This window comes from Artemia sp. Qi Xiang Cuo, chromosome 8 (assembly GCF_049724085.1).
Source record: "Artemia sp. Qi Xiang Cuo chromosome 8, ASM4972408v1, whole genome shotgun sequence".
Classification (NCBI taxonomy): Eukaryota; Metazoa; Arthropoda; class Branchiopoda; order Anostraca; family Artemiidae; genus Artemia; species Artemia sp. Qi Xiang Cuo.
This window is the reverse complement of record NC_142801.1, coordinates 33,457,598-33,477,737: the sequence shown is the minus strand read 5'-3', so window position 1 is coordinate 33,477,737 and position 20,140 is coordinate 33,457,598. Positions and strand designations below refer to the sequence as shown.

General features: G+C 35.8%; 1 protein-coding gene across 1 annotated transcript in view; it reads left to right on the top strand.

Moving 5' to 3' along the window:
* RyR (Ryanodine receptor) overlaps positions 1 to 20,140 on the top strand; it is a 602,377-nt gene that overhangs the window by 305,626 nt on the left and 276,611 nt on the right. Inside the window, 5 exon segments of the mRNA XM_089093383.1 lie at positions 636 to 834; positions 1,006 to 1,230; positions 6,436 to 6,533; positions 9,324 to 9,449; positions 11,116 to 11,540. Coding sequence (XP_088949509.1) covers positions 636 to 834; positions 1,006 to 1,230; positions 6,436 to 6,533; positions 9,324 to 9,449; positions 11,116 to 11,540 — 1,073 coding nt within the window.

Here is a 20,140-nt window from a genome sequence, read left to right as displayed (position 1 = left end):
ATGGCGTTATGGGATATAAGTGCATTTCTAGCCCTTATGAAGAACCAGGCCAACACCAGCTTTCCTTGTGTTGCCAGTAGCCGACCAAATGAGACTGTAATTGTCACTGATAAAGTTCTTACCCTTCCCTGGCAAATGCGTTTCTGTAACGCCAGCAGTAGCAACATAATACTGTTTGAGTTCATTAGCGAGAAGTAACTCAGAGCCTGGAAAAACCTAAATCAGAATATTCCGAGTAATAATTTTCATAACACCCTGTTCAAGGGGGTTTAATCTTCGGGTGGTTTGACCACCGTCATCAGGATATCCGTGGACATGCTGGGGTCGGCTTCGTAAATAGGAAGAAATATCCGAGGCTTGATTGAAGCTTTTCGTTGCTAGATAGTTTTCTTTGCCAAAGCAAGTTCAGAGGACAGGGTACAAGCCTGTTATTTAGTATTCATCAAAATTAAAAATTCATTTTTCTTTTTAAGCTTGACTTTACGTGTCTTCAGTAAGTAAAAATATAGTGAAAATAGTCTCAAACTGAAATATTTATAATTTCCTTTGTAATCCTCCATGCAAAATTCGTCTTTAAGACTGTGTTAACTGTCTTTTCGTGTGGCTATGATGGCTGACTATAAAATCTTTTATAGGTTTCTCTCTTAATGGTGAACTTATGATGGATGCGATTGGTAGCGAAACAGCCTTTACTGATGTCCAAGGCGATAGCTTTGTCCCCTGCTGCACTCTTGGTATTGGCCAAAGAGCCAAGTTTGTATTTGGCCATGATGTAAACGCCTTGAAGTTTTTCACTACCTGTGGGCTGCAAGAAGGCTATGAACCTTTTTGTGTGTAAGTGCTCTAACCGTATTGAACTTATTGTATCAAAATTTAAGCATGTTTTTTAAACAGAAATATGTTAGAGGGAGAAAGAAAGAGAGAGAGGTTGGGAGGGAGGGAAAGCAAGAGAGAGTTATTTGAACGATTGAGGGATTATTTTGTTGTATGTACAAACTTTTTTAGGAATATGACTCGTCCAATGACCTTTTGGTACACGAAGGATCAACCTATATTTGAAAACAATGAAGAGTTTTTTGATTCGAAAATTGATGTTACCCGAATACCCGCTGGCTCAGATTCACCGCCATGCCTCAAAATATCTCACAAGACATTTGAAACAATGGAAAAAGCAAACTGGGAGTTTCTAAGGTTGTGTTTGCCAGTTTCTTTCCGAAACGAATTTATCAGGTAAGTATTCAGTTTATTATAGTTTTTAGCTTTCTTGATCCTTACGTCTTCAGAAAAAACATAAATGTACAGAAAAATTAGACAAAAATGTATATCAAATGTTGAATTTATTTAGTTACTTGCCAATTAATGCAGTAATTTTTTTACTTTTTACTATCGGGCTTTTTTCCTATATTGCGTTTTTCTTAACAAAAAAAAGAGAAAAGTTTACTATTCCATAAAGATTTCTGAACAAGCATTGTATCATTCTGGCCTAAATCATGGGGCTATCTTTACAAAAACAAACAGCAGCAGTTTTAGTTACCATTTGTTCTGAAATAGCATTCATTCCGTGAACAACTGCATTCTGAACGAAAAACCAACTTTTTTCTGGATTTAAACAAAAGCTGTTTGGCAAGTTTTTATGAACTTTTTTTTTTGCAATCGCTTAACAAATGAAGGTCACTTATAGTAGTAACATTATGTGAAACTTGTCTGACTTGCTTTTAGTAAGAAATTAGACATTTGATTTAGCCATAAATCAGTGCGAATATAATTAGGCAAGCCGCTATTTATAGGCAATCACGCTGCAATAGTGGTGGCGGGAGGAAAGAAACCACCAAAAAATGGTGGTCTCAATACATGTGTGCCGAGTTTTGAATTTTCTGCAGCGGAACATAACAAAAGAAAAAGATACAGTTATTAAGATTGCATCAGAATTTTTCTCAAAAGATACGATAAAGCAGGCACAGGATGTGTGCAAAAGTGCCTTGAATTTTGATGTTCTTGAAAGGCGCAGGGGTTCACATCCACGCGCAATATTTTTGCAGATTTCCATGATCTGTTGAGTGGTTTTTTAGCGCGTAAGGAGGAACTACCCCTCTTTGTTATAGTTGATCCTTGTGATGTACCAGTTATCCCTAATGAACCAAGCACTATTGTAGCATCTCGTTTAAACGAGTGCGTGAGAATGTTAAATTTTCTCGTTGAAGAGCAGGAAACCTCAAGGCAGCCCCCAGGCCCTGTAATCTGGCCGTCAGTGCCAGCTCAAGCGCAACCTTCTGTTCCTGTTGTGCTAAGCAATGTTCCCACCAACTTAAATATTCGAAACCCTGTTAATCAACGTGAGTTTGTGGAAAAACTAGGTTGTGCCGATAAGGCCCAGCATATTGTGGCTAAAAAAAAATAAGATAATAATGCATACGTCTGACGAACAATCAGCGGTTGTTGCTGTTGCTGCAATACCGAACACGCTAAATATTCGAGCGAAGGTAATGAGGCCCGAGTATGCCGGTATTATTAGGATGGACCAAGACTATGACGTTTCACAAATACCTATTCTTGTTAGCAGTGTGAACAGTGCAACCAGATTCGGTAACACATCCGTAGTCCAGCTAAAATTCACATCGAAAGATGAATTAAATCTTGCTGTTAAACACGGAATCAAGATTGAATATGGCTTATTTCAAGTTACGTTGCCGATCGAGAAACCGATGCAATGTCACAATTGTCAAGGCTTCGGTCATTTTGCTAGAGAATATTCTAATTCAACTAAATGCAGCAAATTTGCCGGCAATCATAGCAACCATGACAGGAGTTGTCAGGCGCAGTCGTTTTACCTGTGCCAACTGTGGTGGCAGTCACCGATGCTAGTCACCGATGCAGTCACTAATTCTCCGATGCTAGAATTCTCGTCTGACCATTTATTTTTTTTAGACCTGCTAAAAATACTACTGGCCGTCCATCTGGTGGCTTATTAGTTGCTGTAAATAAGAAGTTTAAATGTAGTTGTTTTTAATCTAGAGATCTAAACCTCGCAGTTGATTTAGGTAGTATTGTTCTTATGTGTTTATATGCCAACTAATTATCGAAATTCTACATCTAGCCGATAATATGCTTTAGCTTGTGCGTCCCTGTCAAAATTACTGCATAAAGTTAAGTCATCAAATAAATCGCTTGTCATATGTGGTGACTTCAACTCAGAGCTCAAAGATGCTGCTCCACCTTTTACACAATTGCTCCTTTCTTCAATGCAAAGCGAAATATTTTTGCTTTCAAAGTCCAAATCTTTCTCTTACGTTCACCATTCTGCTTCCACTTCCGATCTTGATTTTGTTCTCTCGAATATCCTGGAACTCCAGAGCGTCATTGTTGACGTTTCTGATAATATGTTAACAAGTGACCATTTACATTTAAATTTTTGTGTGAATTTTTTTGTTCCACAAATCAGTCAACAGCGTCAGTGGTTTTGGAAGATGTATTGGGATAATATCGATATATCACTATATCAAAGTGTTTTGGATTCTATGCTGTCTAAAATCAAAATTCCTTTTCACCTTCTTTCTACAACGCTGAATGGCGACAGCCTTGATCTAGGTTGCTCTCTTACTGAGATTGCTCATTCACTGAAAAGCACCCGCCTCAACGGTAGTACCCTCTGAGAGAAGTAGGATTGGTACACGGAAAAAGGGCTGGAGCGATGACCCGGAGCTACAACTTGCAAAGAACCGTCACAAGTTTTGGTTTAAGATCTGGGGGGATTGTGATCGCCCCAGATCTGGTTTAATTTTTAGGATCCTGAAATCGACTATAAGAGAGTCCCGGAAAGCTTTACAGGTCTTCAAAAGAAGGCACGTATCTACTCTATCTCGTGATATCCTAAATCATCCGCAGATACTATGGAGCAAAGTATCAAAGTTCACTTCATCGTCATTTTCGCGTTGTAACCCTATTGATGTAACTTCCTGGGAAAAACACTTCTCCTCGTTATTCTCTGATAACCCCCCCACCACTGGACACCACTTTTTGGCAGATTCTCTTACACCATTTTTCTCAACTAGATCATAGCCGAAATCTTGTTTCAATCACGCCATCGTCAGTTTTTATGCTAATTCGTCTCTTTAAAAATGGCAAAGCTCCTGGTTCTGACGGACTCCAATCAGAACATTTGATTCAAGGTACTATGAAACTAGTTGAGTATATGGCGCTACTTTTCCAAGCTTGTATTTCGCAGCAATTCGAACCGACTGCACTATGTGAGGGCATTGTGACGTGTGTCCCAAAAAAGAATAAGGACCGTCAATCTTGTGACTCTTATCGTCCAATTACAGTTTGTTCAGTTATTGCAAAATTATTTGAAAAGATCCTTATTTTAAAAATTTAGAATAGCTGTGACCAAGGAGGTCATCAGTTTGGTTTTCGTGCGGGTCTTGGTGTTGGGAATGCACATGCAGTTTTCGTGTCTATTTTGGAGAGGTATGAGAGAATGAAGAAACCTTTATATGTTTGTGCAATAGATATTTCTAAAGCGTTTGATTCGATCCTACACTCCCAAGCTGTTTTAGCACTTTCGAGGAGTGGGGTAAACCCATTCATTTGTGCCTCCCTGTGGCAATGGTACCAAAACTCTTCCATACGTGTCCGCGTGCAAAATCCTTATGTGCGTAATGGAGCAAAACAGGGCTCAGTGTTAAGTCCTTCAGTATTTAACAATGCTATCCGCTGCGCAACCCGCAGAATATCGCATTTTCTTATCGATCCATCCATTGACGCAAGTCACCTTTCATACGCAGATGACATTCTTCTGCTTTCTGATAACTTGTAATTACTACAGGCTGTTGTGAATAGCCTATATGCAGGGTTGTTTGACATAGGGCTGTCAGTTGCTTCGGTAAAACTGAATTTCTCGTTTTTGGTTGTCACCACCCTCCTGATTCAAAAATTCACGTTGGCCCTGAATCAATTTTTGCCACTGCTTCACTCAAGTACCTTGGACTTACATTCGGGACCTCAATTCGAACAACAAGGTCATTAACAATAAATGTGTTGAGAGAGAAGTTGAGAAAGTCCTATGGACATTTTTCTAGAGTAAAAGGTTAATTTGACAAAAGAACGCTTGGTCAGCTTTATAACTCGTTTTTTGCTCCCCATGTATTTTTTCTGGTGCCATTATGGAAATTTTTTTACCACGTCTGAACGTCAAAAAATTCGGTCTGTCTTTTTCAAATTTTGTAAGTATTTTCTTCGTGTTCCTATTTGGTCTCGTAACAGTTATATCTCCGAACGTTACGGTGTTTTTGAGATATGTGATAAGATGGATGTTTTAGGGGGGAGATTCAGACAGCGATCTGAATCAGTCGTAGATTTTCCGTTGGGATGTATTAATCGTTTATGATTTTTTTTTTTTTTTTTTTTTGTTTTTTTTTAGTGTTTGTGATGATAAGTGTTTATAAATTTCTTTTTTCATACTCCTCTAAGTGCATTTTTTGTATGTATAGAGGGTTCAAATGAATTATTATTTTTATTATTTGCGAAAGTTTTTTAAATTTCTCAAACATTAATTTCTAAACGGTAGTTTGTTTTTATACTTTTATATTTTCTTATGAATTTTTATGTTTTATCAAGGTTAAGCTTGCCATTTGAAAGTAATCAATTTAAGAAAGTTTTTTTTTTGTAAATCCCTTATTTCATAGATCTTATGACAGTTGTTTAGAAGCTTTTAGTTTTGGCCACTGTAAGGCATAAAAAATCCAAAATTCAGAAATATGCTGTAATTTTATAACTGATTTCGCATTGAAGTATTATATAAAAGCTGTTGTATAATATGACTACGAAGTAGATAATTTATATTTGAAGTTTTCTTATTCCTCTCTACATTTTTAAATAAAAAAGCAGTAACTGTTTTATCAAAAATCCAACTGTAAGTAAAACCTTTCAAATTCTTCCTTTTGATAGAGTAAGTGTTGTGCATGTCATAATCATTCTATTGTGCACGCTATCATAATCTATAAGCATGCCAAAATATAAAAAAGATACAATATTTCTTCTTAAAAATCAATTTAAATGTTTTGTAATAAAATCAATTGAAATATTTTGTAATAAAAAAAATTCTAACTTTAATAAACATAAGCTTATTTTAGATTTATGTTTACAGAATTCCCTTGATAGTCGTTGATACGAGTTGACATATTGATTTGGGCTAAATTGGTTAATAAAGCAAATTGCCCTATTTACATTATGGTGGTAATTATAGCATTGTTCTAAGCCTTGAAGTAGAATGATTTCGGTGTATAAGATGCTTTTCTAATAATAAGCAGTTGCTAAAAACTTTACTGTTTCGTAAATTTAGCATAAATTATTTTTTGACTTTCCTATAAAAAAAAGAGCGAAAATTTCTGTCGATGAAAGCGATCTGATTTGTGTCTTTTCTCTTATATCTACTTCAAGCGAGCAAGAAAAAGGGCGAAGATGGCAAGAAATAAAAGTGAGACAAAAGCGACTTAAGATGGAAGCCATGTCAAGACCACAACCAATTATTGTCGACGGTAAGTTTATTATGCTGGCTTTGATTATAGACATTGAATAAAAATATATTGATAACGCAGGAAATCCATTTTTCAGTATGTATCATCTTCGAAAATCGGGGTCAGTGAGCATTGAGAGTGGCCTCCTTGCTTAAGTATGGTTGTAAATTTGTGTGCTTACTGGACCCCGTGATCTACAACTCTATTTCGTCTAAAAGATAAAATAGAGAATAAAGGTCTTCAAGGAGGAGGCAGTCCTCCCCTAGAAGGCTAAAGTGTATGATTTTTTCTATTAAAAATTATTCGAATTGTCTGAAAAAAGATAGAAACTTTACCCCCCGAAGAATGTATAGGATCTCCCTTCCTTTTACTTGACTTACTTAAGACTCCTGCTTCTGGCTCGTAGCTTCTTCCACTGGTATGTGGGCTTGGGTGAGGAATTATTTGGCTTTACCTTTCCACTTGGTAGGGGGGGGGGGGGCGTCCTCTGGGTCGATTCCATCCTTGCAGGGTGGGGTTGAAGTTGAATGCGATTCGTGCTAGGCGTCGTGTGTTATACAAAGGAGGTGGCCATACCACCGAATAGAACGCTGGACAAGCTGCGTCGGGAAAGGAGTTTGTGCAGAACGTGACAGGAGGGTCTGGCTGTTAACGAAGTCAGTCCAGTGAAGTCCCTTGATCCTTCGAAGACGCTCCGTTTGTGTGACATCGACGGCACCAACGATAGATTTGGCAGCTGACCATGTCTCCGCTTCATATAGCTGCACGGTGCTGACTGACGCATTGTAAATGCACATTTTGGTATGGCGGCTTATATTTGGCTTTCGCCAGATGCTGTTCAGCCTCATGACTATTGCAGAGGCTTTGGCTATTCGAGATGTAAGCTCTTTTGTGATCGAGCCATCCCTCGACAGAGTAGATCCCAGGTAAGTGAAGTCTTCAACCACATCTACTTGGTTGCTTTCAATGTTGACTTCCTTTACAGTAGAACGGGACGTGTGGGGCTTGATGGTCATAACTTTGGTTTTTTGCCTGTTGATCTTCAGTCAAACTTTCGAGGCTTCTTCTGAGAGCACCTGGAGAGCTTCTGTGACCTTTCTGCAACCAACACTATGTCGTCGGCGAATTCAGCATCACTGAGTACCTCTTCATCCCTCAGTGAAATTTTATTTAAGCAGCCTTGAGGGAAAGTAACTCATTTTGTTTGCCTGATATTTATGTTCTTCGTGTTTGTAATTTCTACGTTTCATATAAAGGTTTTAAACTAGTTTTTTTCCTTGTTTTTTTTGTTGTCACTGAGAAGAGCGTATTTGGGTGTATTTGATAGTATTACAGTACCATTCTTTATAGGCTCTAGTAAGTTCAGCATAGCTTCAAGTAAATGTAAATATAGTGATAATAAGAGCAAGAGGAGGTAGTTGCGCTATCTGCCCCTGTTGGTTATGCATTGTTCATTATGTTATGTTCATTGTCAACCTATATGTTCATTTGATGCTGGCTACGACTCTTTTGTCGACTATAGAGTGCTGGCTACGTTTGGATACCCTCAGGCTATACATGGATATCAGTGTGCATCCATCATGCTATATTTGTTGCAAATGCACAGATTCTTTCGTTTTCCTTGTGAATTCCCGTGTCTGATTTTACCAAACTCATTCATTATGTGCCTATGCCAAAATACTTGATTTTCTGTTCTGTGTTTTCGTAAATTATACATGGAATGTATGGGCCAAACAACAAAGAAATAAAATTTTCTACAAAATCTTCTAAGAAAAGTGGAATTGGCCTTATACCACTCTGAGAGATTGGTTATATGATTTATTTAAAGTTTTTTAACCGATTTTTTTTTTTTTTCGGACTAAAAGTCATCAAGCCAACATGCAGATTAAATTAATCTCTTTTTAAGTAAACTACTTTCATCACTTTCTTTATTTCTTTTCTCTTTCTCGAGATTTTATATATTTTAACAAATTCTTTGGATTCTGCTTTGAATTTAAAATCATCCTCTACGAATATTTTTTTTTTACTTTGCATTGTTACACTATTTTTGATATTTTTCTCTTTCAAAATGTTTGAAGGTATTCTTTCGCTCGAGACAAACTTCTGGCAAACAAAGGCTTCTTTTAATTTTCTGCATACATTTAGACGTTTTCTTTAGGTTATCACTGGGCTATCTTAATTGTTGAGGTGTTTTTCAAAAAGAATTCGCCAATCTCTTTCTAATAGTCTCACCTTAAAAACTTCTCGAAGCGATTCCACCGTTCATCAATATAATGGGCTTTGGGCTATTTGTGACACAAAGACAATTCCTGTGATCCAGGTGACTATAACTAATATGACATACATTTATGTTGGAAAATTATATACTTTATGGATATAACTCCTTCCCAAAATTTTTGGAAAAGTTTTGTGTGCCTGGTGGTCTTTCATATCTGGGGAGGTCGCAGGCTCGAACTTTGAAATGAAAAGACCTTCCTAACTTGAAAACTAGTTACAATAATGCAGAAGGTATTAAATGAAGAACATTAAGTTTATTTGAATTTGTACTATACACGATATAAGTAAAAGCTTTGACATGAGATAGCTATTGTTAAGGTACCGCAAAACCTATGATTAAAACCTTGGGTAGGATTTGGAATTGTTACAGGATATTATAAACACATAAGGCAAGTTAAATCTCTACAGTGTTTTGCTGAATTTTGTATGAATTTATTTAATATATTCAAGTTCTGATTTTCTTCAAGTTTTTGTTTGGGTGCTAGCCTATTTCTTTTGTTACATTCCATCCAGCATTAATCCAACTTTTTTTAGATATGAGCCGTCCTTTTGACGATGCAGTTGAGTCAGATGAAGTCATGGTAAATGGAGTGAGACATGAAAAGTCAGGCGCGTCATACAAGCAGCTTTCCCCTAACGAAGATAAACCAGAAAGACCAGGTTACATTATCTTTTTCTCCTTAAAATTTTCAATTTCGGGCAGGTATTTTTGGTCAATATACAATTCCAAGAAAATAAAGGAAATTTTGGCCAGTCTCAACTTGTTGAGAAACATGCCATTGCAAAATTAGGTTTGAAAATATTTAGTGTTTTTAAATCGCTTAAAGCAGGTTCTTATTTTCTTTAAATTTCTATGCAGCATCATGCTTTTTCAAAAACTTTCAATTTTCTAATGTCATTTAGTTTTAGAATTGTTCCTTTGTTTTGTCTTTTTTTTGTTTTGTTTTTTTCCATCCTAATGTTCGTTTATACTATTTAGCAGAGGAACTCGTACCGGTACTAATTCGTTTGTTTTCAAATATACCTTGACAACTAAAAAAGACTGAGGAAAATTATGGTGTATTTTCTTAATATAGGAATATTTATAATAAATATTAAAATAATTGAAGGCCATTTCCCTGTAAAAACTGAATACCAATCAATGCAAAATTAAAACTAAAGTCAAAATAGTCAATTCGCTTTTTGAAGTTGACCAAAGTATTTTCTGGGCTATAAATTTTTATTGATATATTTTAATTTGCGAAAATTAAAAAAAATTAGCTTAAGTTAACAAATATTTTAGATACTGTCCAATTTTACTTTTGAGTTGACAAGCATTTTAGTGTTATAATTTATTTTTAAATTCAATAATTAAAGGTGTTTTATTTTCCAAAATTTTTCTAATATTGCAAATTCAACAGTTTTTTTTACATATCATCCACATTTTACTGTGAATGTACTAAAATCTAGCATTAAAAAATAACGGAACAAAAATAAAGTCTTACTAAAAGAATAATAAAATAATTCATATTAGATTCTTTGAAGATCGTTAGAAGCATGCCAAGACAAAAGTGGGATTCCCTCCCCTGAAGCTAGTTGAATGTACCCACCCTAAGGAAAAAGTATAACATTACTGTAAAAGAATCTTATTGCTGTTTTTGGACGTGATCGGATGTCCATAAATTCGGTTTTAGGTGACAGATTCGGCTCTGGTATACAAGTTCTATTTTACTGATTTCGACATCAGGAATTAAGGTAAAAAAAAGATCGCTTTTCGATTTTTTTATGTGACAATTGAGTAAAGCTGTATATAGACATTGAAGGAATGAATAAATATAAAGTCTTAGGGATTCTCATCATAGAACATTTTAAAGTGAAAAAAAAAACATGGAAGAGTTTAGGTCAGACTTGTCGTTATTTAGAGAAGTTTTCTAGTTTCTCTACTAGAAAACTTTTACTCAATAAAAAAATATTTTATTTCTTTTATTTGATTGAATTCCTCTTACATTCTTTTCATTTTATTTCTTTTAGTTTATTGGATTGTCCATGCATTTTTTTAATTTTATTTCCTCTTTCCCAATAGCGATTGTTAGTGATATAGTCGGATCGGAATATCTTAGTAATTATCTTCTGGCAATGTCTTCTAGAAATGTCATATTTCATATTTGCTATTTTAGGCGTGAATATGAAAAATAATTCCTTGGCACATTTTTCAAATTTCCTTGTTTTCACATCTTACAACTTTGATTTAACGATTATCAGTATTCCGAAAAGAAAACTTTTTTGAAGCTACTTAGTAAAAATTTTGTAGTTTTCCGTACGTAATAAGAGCATTTTATTTTTTCAGTTCGGGGAATGACTCGCGCAGCCAGTGAAGTTGATTTTAATCGAGGTCAGCGAGATAAATCTCGAAAGGCTCAGACTCCAGATCCAACAGATAAGTCAAAACGCGGAAAATCGCCATTTAAGTTTCTTTCTAAGTTAAGAGAACCATCATCTGACAAAAGATCAAAGACACCAGAGCCCAATGCAGCTCATATTGTAGAAAAATCCTCCAGGTTCCCGTTCAGCGTTGAAAATAAGCTGCATAATATAAGAGGAAGATTGCCACAGGACTTACGCCTCCCTTTGGCAAGAAAAGGTGCAAATTCATCTCCTGCTATGCAACAAAGAGGTCCCCCAGTTGAGCCAGACGAGTCAGAGTTTCTTGATGCTGATTGTCTTAAATTGATGAACGAATATTTCTATGGCGTTAGGGTTTTTCCGGGTCAGGTAGGTTTTATTACGGTTTAGGATATTTTTAATGCAGTACTTTAGGTCCTCATTTCTATGGTTATCTATTTAGGCACATGTCCTTAACAACCTGAATGTCATTAATTAGATGTCGAAGTTTACTAGTACTGTAGATGATTCCCTTGATAATAATTTTAGTTGATGTTTTAGAGGCGTTTGACACTTGTGACTATAGAATCAAGCGAACTAAATTATAAAAACGTATTATTCATGGGAACACCTTTCGACTTTTGTGCAAAAGCACAAGATGGTTGGCCCCCAACGCCCCATTGCACTTCCTGGCTGGAGGGTCAAGAAACGGATATCAGCACCGCCGGTAGGGACTGTAAACTCCAATGTCGTATTCTTTACCTATACCTTTTACCTTTCAATTTTTGCATATTGCTTTGACTACCGGAAATTTGTGTGATAAATTTGTAAAAACGTTTCTCGAAATAAAATTTTTCAAACAAAAGTAATGAGCAATATTTAAGCCTAAAACCAAAAACCAGCAGAAATAAAATCATGTAACGTTTGAAAAAATAGAAACTGCTATGACAAAATGTAAACCTGTAGAAACTTATTAGTAATAGAAATTAAAATCATCAGTCAACTTATACTTCAAATAACATATACTACTGTGGACGAACAAATGAAAGCTATTACAAACAGAACCTAAACTAAACAATCAAGTCGAACTCATAATCATAGGCAGCGCGATAGCGCTGCCTAAGTAAAGAACGATGTGGGCACAATGTATTATTTATATTTTTTTTTCTTCTTCTTTCTCCATACCCGGGCACTTAGTATCGAAGGAGTTGTCGTAGAAACTTCGAAAAGGGCTCATTCGATCGGAAATTGGAGCGGCTAGAGCCCTTTTTAATACTCAAAAGTGATTTGAGGGCACCGAGCCCCCCCCCACGCCCATTATATCCCCGAATACACCCAATCAAAGTTTTGAGATAGTCATTTTGTTCAACGTGGTTGGTTACCAAATAGAAAATTTATTTTTGAGAAGGACACTCCCCAACAGCCCTCAGAGCAAGGGTTTTAAGTTATGCCCTGGGGGCATATAAGGTTTTTATAGAAGGCGTTGTCGTTAAAACTTCAAAAAAGGCTTTTTCGATTGGAAATTCAAAGGGCTAGCGCCCTTTTTAATGGTCGAAAGTAATTGGAGGGAAACTAGCCCCCCCCCGCCCACCACCCCCATCATTCCCCCAAACGCATCCAATCAAAATTTTGAGAGAGTCATTTTGTTCAGCGTAGTTTATTTCCAGATAGAAATTATTTTTTTGAGGAGGACACTCCTCCACAGCCTTCAGGGCAAGGGTTGTAAGTTATGCACTTGGGGCATATAAGTTTTTTTTATTGAAGGCGTTGTCGTAGAAACTTCAAAAAACTTCGAAAATATGTTTTTGAGGAGGACACTCCATCACAACCCTCGGGGCAAGGGTATTAAGTTATGCCCTGAGGGCATATAAGAACGATGTGTCATTTGTTATTTTTTTCCTTTAGGGCAGGGCATTTCGTATTGACGAATTTGTCGTAGAAACTTCGAAAAGGGCTCATTCAATTAGAAATTGGAGTGACTTGTGTTTTTCATAGTCGAAAGTGATTGAAAGGTAACTAACACCCCTTCCGCGCCCACCATTTCCCGAAACACGTCCAATCCAAATTTTTAGATAGCCGTTTGTTCAGAGTAATTGATTTCCAGATAGAAATTATGTTTTTAAGGAGAACTCTCCCCACAGCCCTCAGGGCAAGGGTTGTAAGTTATGCCATGGAGACCTGCCAAGTGTTATAGAAGGCGTTGTCGTAGAAACTTCAAAAAAGGCTCAATCGATTAAAAATTCAAAGGGCTAGTGCGCATTTCAATAGTCGAAAATAATTGGAGGGCAACTAGCCCCCCCCCCCCGTCTATCAATCCCCCAAACACATCCAATCAAAATTTTGAGATAGCCATTTTGTTCAGCGTAGTTGATTTCCAAATATAAATTATTTTTTAGAGGAGGACTCTCCTCCACAGCCTTCAGGGCGAGGGTTGTAAGTTATGCACTGGGGGCATATAAGTTTTTTTTATAGAAGGCGTTGTCGTAGAAACTTCAAAAAAGGCTCATTCGATTGGAAATTCGAAGGGCTAGTTCCCTTTTTAATAGTCGAAAGTGATTGGAGGACAACTAACACCCCTCTCACGCCCACCTTTTCCCCAAACACATCCAATAAAAATTTTGAGATAGCCATTTTATTCAACGTAGTTTTAAGTTCTGTAAATTAGATCTTTGAGGATGACCACCCCCTAAAGCATATAAATTTTTTATAGAAAGTGTTGACATAGAAACTTCAAAAAGGGCTCATTCGATTAGAAATTGAAATGGCTAGTGCCCTTTTTAGTAGTCGAAAGTAATTGGAAGTCAACCGTCACCCCTTCCACGCCCACCATTTCCCCAAACACATCTAACCAAAATTTTGAGATAGCCATTTTGTTCCACGCAGTTAAAGTTCAGTTAATTATGTCTTTGAGCAGGAAACTCCCCCCACAGTCTTCAGGGCAAGGGTTATACGATATGCCCTAGGGGCATGTAAGTTTTTATTGAAATATTTGTCGTAGAAACTTGAAAAAAGGCTCATTCGATTTGAAATTCAAAGGTCTAGTGCCCTTTTTAATAGTCGAAAATGATTTAAGGGCAACTAGCCCCCCTCTCTTGCCCACCTTTTACCCAAACACATCCAATCAAAATTTCTAGATAGCCATTTTGTTCATTGTTGTGGATTTCCAGATAGAAGTTATGTTTTTTAGGAGGTCACTCCCCCACAACCCTCAGGGCAAGGGTTGTAAGTTATGCCCTGGGGGCATATAAGGTTTTCATAAAAAGTGTCGTCGTAGAAACTTCAAAAAGGGCTCATTCTATTGGGAGTTAAAATGACTAGTGCCTTATTTAATAGTTGAAAGTGATCGGAAGGCAACTAACACCCATCCCACGCCCACCATCTACCCAAACATATCCAATCAAAATTTTTATATTGCCATTTTGTTCCACACAGTTTAAAGTTCAGGAAATTATATCTTTGAGCAGGAAACTCCCCCCACAGTCTTCAGGGCAAGGGTTATAAGTTATGCCCTGGGGGGCATGTAAGGTTTTTATTGAAATCTTCGTCGTAGAAACTTGAAAAAGGGCTCATTCGATTGGAAATTCAAAGGGCTAGTCCTCTTTTTAATAGTCGAAAGTGATTTGAGGGCAACTAACCCCCTCTCACGCCCACCTTTTCTCCAAACACATCCAATCAAAATTTTAAATAGCCATTTTATTCAACGTAGTTGAAAGTTTTGGAAATTAGGTCTTTAAGGATGACAACCCTTCCCCCACATAACCCTCAGGGCAAGGGTTGTAAGTTATTCCCTGGTAGCATGTAAAGTTTTTACAGAAAGCGATGTTGTAAAAACATCAAAAAGGGCTCATTCGATTGGAAATTGAAAGGGCTAGTGCCCTTTTAATAGTCGAAAGTTATTGAAGGTTAACTAACCCCCCTTTCACGCCCACCATTTCACCAAACACATCCAATCAAAATTTTGAGATATCAATTTTGTTCAACCTAGTCGAAAGTTCTGGAAATTAGGTATTTTAGGATGATTACCCCATCAGAGCTCTCAGTGCAAGGGTTGTAAATTATGCCCTGGGGACATAAAAGGTTTATATAGAAAGTTGTTGTAGAAATTTCAAAAAGGACTCATTTGATTGGAAATTGAAATTGCCCTTTTTAATAGTCGAAAGTGAGTGGAGAGTAATTAACCCCCTTCTCACGCCCACCATTTCCACAAACACATTCAATCAAAGTTTAGAGATAGCCATTTTGTTCAACGTAGTTGAAAGTTCTGGAAATTAAGGATGATAAACCCCCCAGAGTCCCCAGGGCAAAGGTCGTAAGTTACGCCCTGGGGGTATATAACATTTTTAATGAAAGAGTTGTCGTAAAAATTTCAAAAGGGGCTCATTCAATTGGAAATTGAGAGGGCTAGTGCCCTTTTTAATAGTTGAAAGGGATTGGAGGGTAACTAACCCCCCTCTCACGCCCACCATTCCCCCAAACCAATCCCATCAAAATTTTCATATAGTCATTTTGTTCAACGTAGTAGAAAGGTCTGGAAATCAGGTCTGTGAGGATGAACCCCCCAGCCCTTAGGGCGAGGGTTGTAAGTTATGCCCTCGGGTCTTATAATGTTTTATTGAAAGTGCTGTCGTAAAAACTTCAAAAAGATTCATTTCATTGGAAATTGAAAGGACTAGTGCCTTTTTAATAGCTGAAAGTGATTGGAGAGAGAATAACGCCCCTCCACGCCCACCATTTTCCCAGACACATCCAATCAAAATTTTGAGATAGCCATTTTATTTAAAGTAGTTGAAAGTTCTGGAAATTAGGTTGTCATTTATTTATCGATGCTGATTTGTGGTAGTTTCACTCTTGGTAGATTATTTGATTTTATTTTTGCTCATTTTGTGTTTAATGGAGTTCTTTACTTTTCTTTGAAAAACTTATTTTGTGGAAAAAGTTTTTTTTAATTAATGAACAAAAATAACCATAAATAAGAGTAGGGCCACCACTCCCTTAAACTCTCCAAAGACTAGAACATCATTTGTACTTTACTTAGAATAAGTTGAGTTTCCAGCAATGTATTTTATTCGTCCTAGCACCATTAGTAATGCTGAGAAAACCCTCCAAAGGCAAAACAAGTCCTGTAAAAGGTTACCATTATTTGTGGTTCACTGAAAACGATATGTGTTTTGAACAGTGTGTTTTTTTATTTCTAATAACATCGTAAAAAAAATAAGAATATAACAATGCTTATCAAGATTGCAAGAAAGAAAAAAATTCTTAGAGTAGTTACATTAGTGACTTGTAATTTAATTTTACTATTTTAATGAGCACCGTTTTTTTTTCAAATTATTCCTTTTGTTTGTATTTCATTAAAAAATTTGTAAATTTCTGCCCAAATAAAGTTTATACAATAGGGCGATTGCAATTTTACAAGCAATCTGTTTGCTTTATTGAAGCAATTTTTGAAGGGGTACATCAATAAACGGTTCACGAATTGAGTTATATTCATTTGAAAGTAAAGTACTGAAAGAAAGAAAGTATTGATGAAAATCTACTGCATATCAGACTAGTGAAACTGGATCAGTTGTTTGAAATGTAATGTGACTTTTGGGTTTAATTTCGGTTCGTTGTAAATCTGACTTAGGAAATGACTTTATTTCTGCTTGCTTGATGTTTTATGTTTACTTTTTTATTTTTTCTTAAGATGGTGTAACATAATTTTTATTCATTTTTCAGTTGATATACTTTAATTTTTGGCCAACTACAAGATATTTTTAAAGATATTTTCAGCTTTTCATATTAAGAACTGAAATGTTGTAATGCAATTAAAACTTGAGGCAAAATTTAAACATTCGGTCAAGATGTATGATGAACCGTAATGGTGTGCAATACTTTTTAGTAGTTATTTTACCATAAAAATGGGGGTGGATTAGCAGAGGACTTTTAATCATAGAGATTGCAAATATGTATGATATTTGGTCTTCTATGAGACTGTAGCCATCCTGACCCTTATCTGTTAAACACACTTGAATATACTTGTACTTGTTGCATATTCAAGCTGCGTCCAGGCTTATCGTGGCGCCCAACATGTATATTTTTTGCTTTAGTTTAGTTTATTAATAAAAATAGAACTTTACAAAATGCATACATATATATATATATATATATATATATATATATATATATATATATATATATATATATATATATAATACATAAAAAAACAAGTCTTTCAACTAAATCTTCTAGCCTGCCCATGAACTTGCTAAGGCAAATTGTCTTAGGGGCGTGCCAGGAATAGAAAAAAAGAGAAAATTTTAGTACTAATTTATAGCACAAATTAAGTATACCAGAAATACTGATAATATAAAATATATATATATATATATATATATATATATATATATATATATATATATATATATATATATATATATATATATATATATATATATGTATGTATGTATGTATGTATTTGTGTATAAATAAAATACATAATTCCTTGCTGAGTTACTACTGGAGTCACCGTAACGACAAAAAAAAGAACAAAAAGAGAAAAACCATCCAAATAATCCACTATACTTCTTCACACACCTTAAACAACAAAAGAAGACGAAGAAAAAAAAAACAACAAAAAATGAATAATAGCTTAGGACTCATTAATAGAGTACATTTTTTCCTTGAGTTTGCTTCTATATTTTTCCAAGGCATTTTATATCATTAATTATGATATCATTACTAGTCCATAAATTCATAAATAAAATACAAATAAAAATGACAAATAATAATTTAAAACTCATAATAATTATAATACATTTTTCCTTAACTTTATTTCTAATTTCTTCAAAGCTTGTGGTGTAATTAATTGTCTTATCATCACTATTCCATAATTTTATTCCTCGATAAATAAAGGAGAACTTATTCTCCCCTGTTTAGCTCAACCTCCGTTAAACTCTACCCCATGAAACTCAGCAACGTTGTCTCAACCCTCATTTAAGTCAACAGCCATTCAGCTCAATCCCGATTCAACTCAACCCGATTTCTTACAACCTAATGCAATTCAACCATTTTCAGATCAACCTCATTCAACTCAATACTTGTGAAATTAAACCTCAAATTAGTATTCTTCGAAATTCAAAAGTTTAATCAGTTCATATTTGACAATAAAAAATCTATTTAAAACTGATTGTCAAGGGAGACTGGTTTTCTTAGGGTCCGACAATACTCCGTAAAACTTTCTGTGCCTGATCGGCTTGAAATTTACATCTCTGAGTCATTTACAGTAATATAAAATAAAAAACACCGACAATGTTTTTTAATGAGGAAACACTTTTTCCAGCTTTTATCGACTTTTAAGCCAAAATTTTATCACTTGCACCAGAATATATGTTGTTCTGCGATATTCTCGTGGTAATTAGGTTTGATTTAAATGCAAGTTTAGTTGCATCTTGAAGGGCTGATTTGAATTATGGGGGTTGCATTGCATCAGGGTTAAGTTCAATAGGGCTCAGTTAAAAGGGTGTTGAATTGAATGAAGGTTTGAGTTAAGTTAGGTTAAGTTGAATGAGGGTTTAGTTGTATAAAGTTGGACTGAATAGGATTAAATTGAACGGATTTTAATTCAATGGGATTGGGCTGAATGGAATTTGAGTTCTAACAATGTCGGGTTAAATGAGTTTGAGCTACAATGGAACCTGTTGACACTATCGAAATGCCCTTTAGGTTTCAAGCCGACTTCTGAGCCAAAAAAACAAAAAAAACAATCGAATTACTTGCATCAGAGATCAATATAAAAAAAATTGGCCGGTCAAGATGTTTGTCCTCATTGACGTCCCCTTGGTCCAATCTATGTACTTCAAAATTTCAAGCCCATCAGAGAAAAGCGATTTTTGGCCCATCCTATTGAAAAGTACCCTTTTTGGGTTTCACGAGTTAATACAAACGATGTTTCTCAATGTTTTGTGTCTTCATTGAGGCCTCCTTGTCCCTATCTACATCCCCGTAAGCTTGAGGTCAATCAGAGGAAAAATAATTTTTTGGATATTGTTGTGCAGCAAATTGATGCAACCGTAATTTTTCAAAAATTTGTTGGTCTTACTTAAAGTCTACCTGGCCCTGTCTACATGCCTTGTAAGTTTTAAGCAGATCAGAGTTATAAAGTATTTTGGGCCCAAATTCCGGTGTCACGAATCAGTACAGCCAAAGACACTTTCAATTTTACATTTTGTATCTGGGGCTAACTGGCTAAGGGATGTAATGAACTTGACTATAATATTCAAGCTGATCGGAAACATAAAATTTGGGTTGCCGTTTTTGACTGCTTACTCTTGGCTGTATCCGATAGTCTTCTGATCTGTAATGAACAAGACATCCTATTAAGTACTTTTCGTCCAGACTCATTGATAATAATAGGTCAGTGATTTCTAAGTCACTTGGAAAGTCGTCACATATCTGCAATTGAGCAATAGTCTTTTGAAAGAGTGACTGCTTATAGTGACCTGAATAACTTCTATTTTTGGTATCAGTTTTCATACAGGATTGTATTAATAGTATTGTTTGTGCATTAATTTTCGGCTCAGTTTCGGGCCTTATTTTCTTTGGAGAGGGGAAAGGAGGATGTTACCCCAACCAAAGTTTTTATTATTAAGATCCCCTTGGTTCAGGGAGTTACGCATGTAAGCATCAAACCTATTGCTTCCTATCTTCTTTCCTCTTATCGCTTTTCCCTCCCTATTAACAGTTTTAGGTCATATTGACCCCAGGAACTAAGCCAATCGAACATAAAAAAAAAAGTATTTTGGCTTTTTTCAGACCCTATCTTGGGTGAGCCTTCCCAAAACACTCCTTGAAATTTTACTGAATTACTCCCAAATAGTTTGGGAGACGTACACATAAGCTAATTGAGAACTCGGATGCTCATTACGCGTTTTGATGTACTCAGGTATGTGGGTCAGGGAAACTGGGAAAATTTAGTCTAGGGAATGATCTTTACCCCGACAAAAGTTACA